Genomic DNA, 10,076 nt, shown 5'->3' with positions numbered 1-10,076 from the left:
GGCCACTTGTTATAGCGCCACCATGTGACCAAAAGTTATACACATATCCGCAAAATGAACACTGGTTTCCGCAAACAGTACCTATCCAATTTCACGTATAAATTAATTACAGAAAACCAGCGATGGTCTAATGGTAAAATAATCTGTGTGCCTGATGCATTTTGTACACGATTCGATTAAAGCGCTAACTAGCGTCGAGCGATAAATAATACCAAAAACATGGACGGAATGGCAAACGGCGAAGGGGTGAAAACATTACATCTTCAACGGGCGCTCTCTGGAGGGTTCGGCTTCTCATTAATGGGAGGAAAGGGCACCAGTTTCCCCCCAGTTATTTGTGACGTTCTCAGCAATTCACCGGCCTCGAGATGTGAACAGGTAAGATGATTTTTGGGGGAATACCTCGCTGTTAAAAAAATGTCCGGGGGGCGTGCACCGCCAATGGCACATTGCATTGACTTGCGGACCCCCAAACACATGCAGAATCATTTCTCAAAAAAGAAAATCGATGTCCAGTGAGTCTTTTTGTATTTTCCCGCAGGTTATCTCATGTATAAAAACATGATCATGACTAGGTATACAGTGTATTATTATTAATTTAAATTTGTGTAGGATGTAATAAATCATAAATGATATTGATACGATACGACTCCGACCTCCGTCCGAGTACAAAATATGATGATTTTTGTATTTAGTTTATTTGATCTTGCTGGAGCTGAACTGAACTGAAGAGCGAAGGTGAAGGCCGGTGGATACAATAAATTATAAATAAATTATGTTATATGTATTCATGAATTCATCATCTTTAAAAGATGATACAATTCTTAAGGAGTACAAGAAGTAGGCTTATTTGACTTTCAGATTAATTGGGATGTGCCGATCCATTTTGTGGTTAGCTACATGAAAGATTGCCCAAAGCATAAATACTAAACTTGACAAGGAAGGATACAACTTACAATAAAATTGTGAAAATAATTTTTCTATTGTGTTAAAATGAAATATTGAATTCTTCTAAGCCAAAAAGCCTAGGAATAGGAGAGGCTAGGGTTCAACCCCTTGACTTTTCCCCCGGATTGCAAAGATGAAAATGTTAAAACTAAAAAGTGTTAATAATCATAATTTATTATAATATCTTTATCGGGCACTTGTATCAAGTTCTCTGGTCCAGTAAAACAAAAGTTTTGAGCTACAAGATTGCAAAGATGAAAGATTGCAAAGATCATAAAGACAAACCTCAATATGGAGGATCATGCCGTCTTGTGTTGTTTTACCCCGAGTTTGTACCCTGAACAAGCCTAGCTTTAGCTGCTTGTTTGGACAGCCTGAGTCGTACTTCCGCCATGGTCTTAATGAACTCCCTCTACGTTCTCATTCATTAAATATACAAGTGCCTACTCAATCCATGTTCAAGAAGACACTGCCTCAATTAACTGTAATGGACTTTAATTGCTCCTCCAAGTACATGTTGTAGTACTTGTAGATCTTCACTGGATGAGTGTGCATGTTGGTTTATGTTATGGTCACTGCTGTACCACAGAGTGTTTGTTTGTTTGTTTGTTTGTTTGTTTGTTTGTTTGTTTGTTTGTTTGTTTGTTTGTTTGTTTGTTTGTTTGTTTGTTTGTTTGTTTGTTTGTTTGTTTGTTTGTTTGTTTGTTTGTTTGTTTGTTTGTTTGTTTGTTTGTTTTTTTTGTTTGTTTGTTTGTTTGTTTGTTTGTTTGTTTGTTTGTTTGTTTAGATGATCCTCCGTATTGAGGTTTGTCTTTATGATCTTCCCGTCATGGGAACTCGGCAAACTCGCACAACGGGATATAAACACCAAGCTGGCAACAGCCAATCTCTCTAAAACAAAGATTGGTATAACATTATGATTATGTCCATGAATTGCGCAAATCAAGAAATTGTGATTCAGTAACTGGACAATATTTATTCTACTCATTGTGAAATCAGCGATTAGCTGGGGGATTCAAACCCAAAACCTTGTGATTGCAAGTTCTGCATTCTAACCACTTCACTTGACCAAGGTGACCGACGGTGTATATCAAGGATGGTCAATAAACTTGGTTCTTTCATAGCGCTTTATCACACCCCTAATAAGGGGCGTCTTAAAGACACTGGACACTATTGGTAATTGTCAAAGACCAGTCTTCTCACGTGGTACATCTCATGCATACAAAAAACATTGTGAAAATTTTGAGCTCAATTGGTCGTCCAATAATTGTTAGCATAAAAACTTACTTGGTTACGAGCAATCGAGACCTGTTGATAGTATAAAATATTGTGAGAAACAGCTCCCTCTGAAGTAACGTAGTTTTTGAGAAAGAAGTAATTTTTCACTAAAACACTTTGAGATTTTGAGACCTCAGAATTTATTTTGAGATTTTGAGGTCTCGAAATCAAGCATCTGAAACCACACAACTTGTGCGACAAGAGCGTTTTTTCGTCCATCATTCTCTCGCAACTTTGATAAAGCAAACCTGTGAAAATTGTATTTTTAAAAGGTGGTCACATTTTTGAGAAATCATCGGAAATCTGGAGCGGTACATGTATGTCCACGCAGAAAGAAAAATCCATAATTGGAAATATATATTTTCTCATGGTGAAATGTTTTTATCCCTCTTTTTTTTGTAAACCACATTCCTTCAAAGAGAACTGTTTCTCAAAATGTTATCAACACATTGCTTCTTACCAAGTACGGTATTTTTGGTTGTTGACATTTTTAGTAATTACCAAAGTTGTACTATCCCTTTGAATAGGAAATTGGTTTGATTTGCAGCATCAGGAAGTGTTCCTGTATAATTGTAAAATACACAAAATGGTCAAAAGGATTCTCAACGGTTGGAATTATTTTACTAGAAATGTATTTTAAAACAGCAAGGGTCTCCTGACAGAAATTGAAGTTTGTTTCCATTTTTCTAAAGAGCTTTATAGAATTGCTGTACAGTATTAATGTTGACATTGGTCTTTGATGCTGATGTTTGTTGAATTTACATTCTAGTCTGGTGCCTCTTTGATATGATATGGTACCACAGACTCTCCTCACTGCATTAATACATTCCACTTGCTGAGATCTGAAAAGTGTTGACTTTAATTTAGTGCTTGGAGAGTGAAGTGTTTGAATGTGGTGGATCAATTATCTAGATCAATAGTTCTCGAGTCCGATTATAACAGTAGGAATCCAATGAAACCAGCCAAGCAATTTATTTGAAAACTCCTTCAGAGTACACTTCATGGGGAACACAAACATGGAATGAAAGGCCTCTATACTCTAGTTGTTTGTTTAATTGTGAGGGGGGATTTGTGGATATTTACTGATTTGAAATCGTGGCAAAAAAGAGAGATGTGGTCGAACAGGGCCAGTGATTTGAGTATCGGGTCGGTAAACTCACAGCAAGACTGTCTGTCTGGTTTTCTTGTAGTTTTCAACTGAATAAGCTTCCTTTTTTTTCTCCTTTTTTTTTAAGACGCTCAAATATTAGTAGATGTTAAATTTGCACCGGGGATAAAGATTATTAATGTTGGTGTTTACCCTTACACCGATAGCACTGCATCCTCAGTACTTTCTTGAGTCATGTGGGGACAAAATCACCGGTATATTACTCAGGTGGGATTCTTATCCACGACCTTTGCCAGGCCTGATACTTCACGGAGGCAACGAAGGCGATTGCCTCCGTGTCCCCTGGTCATTGCCTTGGTGCCCTTGAAATGCTCCAGTACAAATTTTCAATTTCATCATAGGGTGCCCTTTACCAAGAGGAAAATGCCTTGGTGCCCTTGCCCTTTCAAAAACGAAGCATACAGCCCTGCTTTGCAGTGTCTTACCAACATGTTCAAAAGTGTTGATTTTGAGTTTTGTAAATATTGCGTAATTTTGTATCAAAGTTAAAGAGGTGATGCAAACTTGATGTAATTTTGGCTGGTAATCTGTTTCTGCTAAGCAAATACCTTTTTTTCTGCTCAGCAAGTTAGTGTGCTTAAATGAAAATGTGGTTTTTATACTGCACAGTCTGTTAAATTGGACTCATTAATAAATCATGTTCGAGGTAGATTTGAATAATATCTCGGTACAATGTCTTGCTCCGATGCAAGTTACCAAATGACTTCCTTAGACTATAGACAGTTACTATGTCACATGGTTCGGGGTTTACAAGCTTTTGTATCTATAGGCGATGTGACCTCTGACGTCACACGAAAACCATATCATGATTCGCGCGCATACTGCCGGGCAAAACCTTTGTGTTTTGGCAGCCAGCTAGAAAGTGTACGCAATCTTACTATGACTACGCAACTCAGTGCCCGGCGAAACATGACGTATATAGTGTTTTGTCAACAGAGGGCGGTTTGAATGTAAACATAGGTCACATCGTCTATAGCAACCTCCAGGTATGTTCAAGCTCTATCGTGCCGTACACCTACGTATGTATAATGCACCATTCAGAATTGTGTGCACTGGGCTTTCACCATAGCCTCTAACTTTAGCTATGAAAAAGCTTGTCCTGAATCTTGACATACAATGTAGCAACTGCAGCTAAAGTCTAACAAATTCAAATTTAAGCGGTATCTTGCAACTAAGCATGGAAGAAAATGCAAGTCATTGTACTGGACGATCAGTCAAATCTTCTTGCAAATGGCTAACCCTCATTAGAGGCCTATCTATGGAATGTAAGACCAATTCTTGGTTTTGTAAGAAGCTTGGTTAAAACCTATTGTGTGTATTCTCTTCATCAAGTGATTAGTCTTCCATATAAGAGGATGTGATCCACTTGTAATCCTCTTGATCTAACTGGGTTTAACGGTTTTGTACTAGTAATGCACAAATGTCTCTTTTATTAACTTGATCGGAGGCTGAAGGAGTAATTTGCATCACTGAGGAGGTTGAGGGATTTGATTGTTAAAACCATCTTAAAGTACAAAAGGAACTGCAGTGTAAAGTCTCCTCTAGATACTTCTGACATCTTAGATGGAATACCAAGGAGTACATGTACACTTGGAGTAACATCTGATCTTTTAGTCGTCTATTAGGCCTACACTGAGAGCATCTTGAGAGACACGGATTTAGAGAAGTGGGCGGTTGAGCCAGAGTTTTCTGGCATTTTGAGTTTATGGTCAGAGTAGCGTTTGTGTCACCTGCTTATCACGCTAATGGAAAGTTACATGTTTCATGCCAGTTTGTCAGATTGCAATGTTACACCATTTTGGGATCTCGTCTGTGAGCCGGACTTCCTGTAGATGTAATGTGATCAGGATGTTTCAGCCAGAGACTTAGTTAGTGATCACGCAAGGCGAGGTTTAGTGTTTACCGGTTGGATGTCCCAATGCAGAGTCCTGGGCTGATTTTTTTTGGGTGGTCTTCCATCTCGCTTCAATTTGTGTTGCTCAGCATGTTCTGAAAAGTACTGGTGCAAATAATACCAAGCCTAACCCATTGAAGCCACAACAAGAAGGGCAGTGTTTCGTGCTTGCGTACGTTGGTACAACGTTTCATCGTGAGGCCGGACGCCACCGGGAACAAGTTTGAATCATGGCTTCAACCTTTCCGAAGACTCATCGTAAGAAATGGCAACGTCGCCCTCGACATTGTCCGGTTCACACACGTAAAATGTACACTCACTGCATAAAAGTCTGTTCAGTTTCAAGGGTACTGAAGGTATGTACAGTTGTTTCTTGCTCAGCAATTGATGGCATTTGTAACATCCTAACCCTTTTAAGGACCATTCATTTCAGTATTGGTTGTCACAATACGCCCAGACATAGTTTTGTTGTTGATTTTTTGAAAAACAAAATTTTCTTTTAAAAGTGTACCCCAACCTTGGAATGATACAGAGGTCATGGAGGCCATTGCCTCACCCTGGTCTAGGCATTGATGCCTCTTCTAAAATTGAACAAAAGGTCCTTTCCAATGAACAGTGAAAGTGCCCTCTGCAAAATGAAATTGGCCTTGCCATCTCAATGATGACATTCCCGGCCTGGTATTACATGTGTGTCTTCAGCTGCTGAACACTTGTTTAAAACAAACTGAGTAAAAAACAAAAGCGTTTTCAAAGACAGGTTTTAAATTGATGTCAGATGCGCTGAATCGTATATGTTTAGTAATAAGTATTCAGGAGTATTTTAAACAGATTGGAATGTTTGATTTAGAATCAGGGAACATACAACCACGATGCCAGTTAGGAAAATTGAAGAGCAGCGGGCAATAGTTCACTTGGATGATAAAGGCTCTCTGATTGTTGACATTGTAAACGATTGTTTACACATTGTCAACAAACCTGCTCTTAACCTGCAATCAAATTCCACAGTTCCATTACATGTAGGTCAAGAATCAAAATGATTTGATTCCTTACATAATCTAGTGAGTGTGACGAGCATGTAGAGTGTTTGAACAGTGATACGATAGAATTGTAAAATGTCAATATAATTTAAATATGGGGTGTGTCATGGCCGAGTGGATAAGAGCACTGGACTATGGTGTTTCTGATCAGCTGATTGTGGGTCCGAGTCCCGGTCATGACACGTGTATCCTATGAAAGAAAGACAATTCAAAACCATGCTCCGTCCTTCAGATGGGATGTACAGCTGTTGGTCCCGTGTGTTGTGTAACGCACATAGAAGAACCAGGTGCACTTAATATCGAAAAGAGAAGGGGTTCGCCCCTGTGTTCCTGGGTCAGCATCAAAGGAGCGTATGTATACATGTAGGTTTCATACTACAAGCGTAGTCCGACACTCCCACATAACTTGCAGGAAAATACTGATTGTTGAACCACCTCTAGCGTTTACTTATAGCACAGAAATGAGCACTATATACGCAAGAAGCCACTATTATTAATAACTATTATTTATTATTTTGTTTTTATGTACATTTTAACACAATCTAGCCTGTCAACCAGCCCCTACCCTAACAAGTAAACAACATGTTTAATTATAATTTGATTTCCTGTGTGTGAGCTTCCAGACTAGTAGTAGGGGCAAAGAGTGGGTGAGGAAGGGGGGTTAACATCTAGAATCTCTTCAGGCCAAATAATACAAAATTATGTTACGCGTCCCCGCCTGCTTCCTTTTAGAGGCCGCCACCTTTTTGTATATCTTTTTTTATAAGAATTAAAGGAGGATACACTTTTTTAATGATCCCAGATGAAGAACAAAATTGTTTTAAAAAGAGCCCAGCGGGTTGTCTTTAAAAATGTGTCTTGTGGCAATTTGAAAAGAAAAAAAGGTCCCACCTTTTTTTTTTTCAAAAGGGCAGGACACTGAACTTGTTTTTTTCTTCATTTGGCCATAATAGAAAGGTACACATCAATGATTCAATGTGGCACTTTAATTGGCAGCAAGATCGTAGGGTTTCATTTTGTATAATGCGAAATGACTACTTCAAATCAAGTGCCTCCTTTTAGTTTTTAAAATGTTTAACCTTTACAGCAGTCGCCAGTACATCCTCCCCTTCCAAGTTGAAAGCACTCGGACACTATTGGTAAATTACTCAAAATAGTTGTTAACATAAAAGCTTGCTTGATAATGAGCAATGGAGAGCTGTTGAAGGTGTAACCACGGAGGAAGGAAAAGAAGGAGCTCGAACGAAGGGACTTCAAAAGTCGAACTTGTGGTACAGCGGTCGTTTAACGACACCTCGTAATCACCCACATACCTTACACAAACAATGGGCGACCTGGCGTATGTGAGTTTTCGCGTGCGCACTTGGTTATTCACGCAACTATGGCGTTGTTTGTCGTATGGATATAATAAAGAAAAAACTAATATTTTGTGTACCCTTTCGCCCTCCAAAACGAAAAACACAATTGAATACTAACCACCCTTTTTGAATTTTGAACCACCGCTAGTGACAGGAAAGTCGCAAACAAATGTAGAAATATGCTATGATATTTCCATGTAAACACCACAAACGGTAAATGAAGAAGTGTATATTCACAATTCTTTTCTCCAATATTTCAACTTTACACGAAGGCAACGGTGCAGAGTGGCGGTACCACACCTTCTGTATAAAGAGATCTAACGGCGCTCACTAATCGGCCGTCCTGCAGGAAGTCTCCTATCTTTTTCCACTGGTCAGACAGGGGGCACTGTCAGGGTTTTCTTTTGTTACTCTGCGGTTTGGCGAGCCATTCGAGCTCCTTCTCTTCCTTCCTCCATGGTATAACATTGTGAGAAATGGCTCCCTGCTGAAGAATCGTAGTTTTTGAGAAAGCAGTAATTTCTCACTCAAATAATGAAACACATCAGCTGAAGCCTTTTGTTACAAGGCCGATGAAAGCACATAAATTTGTGTTTTTCTTTTGTTATTCTTTTGCAACTTTGATGACCAATTGCGCCCAAATTTTCACAAAGTTGTTATTTTATGGATATGTTAGGATACACCAAGTATCAATACTGATCTTTAACAATTACCAAATGTGTCCAGTGCCTTTAACATGCTGTTGCCTATATTACGTGCTAGTGCAGTCTCTTTTTTTAGGGGGTTTGCTTTTTTGTTTTTGCAACTGGGGGAGGTGGGATGGGAGGGAACAGGTGTTGATCCGAATCTGAAATTGTCTAATTGTCAGTTCAGCAAGCAACTTTCACACCAGGTAGTTTCAAACTGCCTCTACACTGTAGCTCTAGATTTGCAAAGGTCATGGGTTCGAATCCAACCCGAGTAACATGCCTGTGATTTTGTTTACAGAGCTTCGGAATGTACTGAGTATACAGTGCTAAGACACATCGGTGTGCATGTGTAAAACCAAAATGAATAGGCCTAATATTCCTTATCCTGAAATTGTTTTCTATCTATACTTGTAGTTTCTTTCCACTACTTTCTCACTCATTTTACCCGTAAGGGTCTAGTTGGTAAAGACACTGCTCTAGAATTGCATTCCAAAGGTCGTGGGTTCGAATCAGACCCAAGTAAAATGCCTGTGGTTTTTTTTCTTCACAGAGCTCGGGAACGTACTGAGTATACAGTGCTAACACAAATTATGTAATCGGTGTACATGTACATGGGTAAAACCAAAATGAATATTCTTTATCCCTGATGCAAATTTCTATCTATGCTTGTTGTAGTTTCTTTCCACTAGTTTCTTTCTCATAAATTTTTACCTGTAAGGAAAAAAAGGCTCAGTAGACCATGCAACCTGTGACATGATCGCATGCTTACAAAAGAGCCACAGAAAGCCTGAATTTGGCCTGCAGGCACGATCCACACAGACCGATGGAATAACAAAAATAAAATCTGATATTCTAACTAAGATTGCACTGTCAGATTTTTTACAAACTTTTGAACCAAATTTACGTGAAGCGAAACCAGTGAAACCAAAATATTGTTGTTATGAATGTTGTGGTTCACTTTTAACGAAACAAAAAAAACATTTAAATGATCTCAGATGGAAATATTTAAATTTGTCTTTAAAAATGTGAGTGCTGGCCATTTTCCATGTTGTGAAAAAAAAAAATCCTCCTTCCATTTTTTTCAAAATTGTGGTGCGAGGAAATTTGCTGTTTAAAGCGCCCTCATACGTTAAAAAGAAATACAGTGAATTGAAAGAGCTGATCACCTGTAATTAATCAACCAATTAGCAGCTGATTCCAAGCTACAGGATTTGGGTTTTAATCCCACCAAGACATCAGATTAGAGACTTTTTTTTTTTTTTTCTTCCCTGGAGGGGGAATTTTATTCAAGTTTCTTCCTTTGAAGATTATGTGAGAACCTTAATCCATAGATCATAAGAGGGAGTCCCTGCAATGTTCTCAATAGGGTTACAGCTTAAACCGTTTCCCATGGCAGAAGACCGTGGCCCAATTTCACAGAGCTGCTTCAGCACCAAAAAATAGCTAAGCACAACAAAATATGCTTACCAGAATGAGGTTGCCGGCCAAACTACCAAGTCACATGTACAGTTTCTGACTGGTATCCTGCTAATTTCTGCTAAGCAGAAAATTGTTAATAGTTTCTGCTTAAGCACCTCTGTGAAATTGGGCCCTGGAGTTATGAGGAGGCCACGGATGACATGGCTTTTGTTGTCCCTAGTATTTTGGCATTTTCAAAAGGTTTCATTTTATGTCATTTCATTTATTCCGGTTGTTAAGGCCAAG

At 38.8% G+C, this 10,076-nt stretch overlaps 1 protein-coding gene across 3 annotated transcripts in view; it reads left to right on the top strand.

Moving 5' to 3' along the window:
- The first annotated feature begins 218 nt into the window (after positions 1-218).
- LOC117303639 (PH and SEC7 domain-containing protein 2-like) overlaps positions 219-10,076 on the top strand; it is an 80,083-nt gene continuing 70,225 nt past the window's right edge. For 2 of the 3 annotated variants that reach the window (XM_033787866.1, XM_033787864.1), the window contains exon 1: positions 219-378. In XM_033787866.1, the coding sequence (XP_033643757.1) occupies positions 220-378 (159 nt within the window). In that variant the 5' untranslated portion in view covers position 219. Of the gene's footprint in view, positions 379-5,589; positions 5,645-10,076 lie in introns of those variants that run through there. The other variant, XM_033787867.1, reaches the window with a different exon arrangement.

This window comes from Asterias rubens, chromosome 20, assembly GCF_902459465.1.
Source record: "Asterias rubens chromosome 20, eAstRub1.3, whole genome shotgun sequence".
In the NCBI taxonomy this organism is placed as follows: Eukaryota; Metazoa; Echinodermata; class Asteroidea; order Forcipulatida; family Asteriidae; genus Asterias; species Asterias rubens.
The sequence above is the reverse complement of the archived record's forward strand: the minus strand, read 5'-3'. Positions and strand labels throughout refer to the sequence as shown.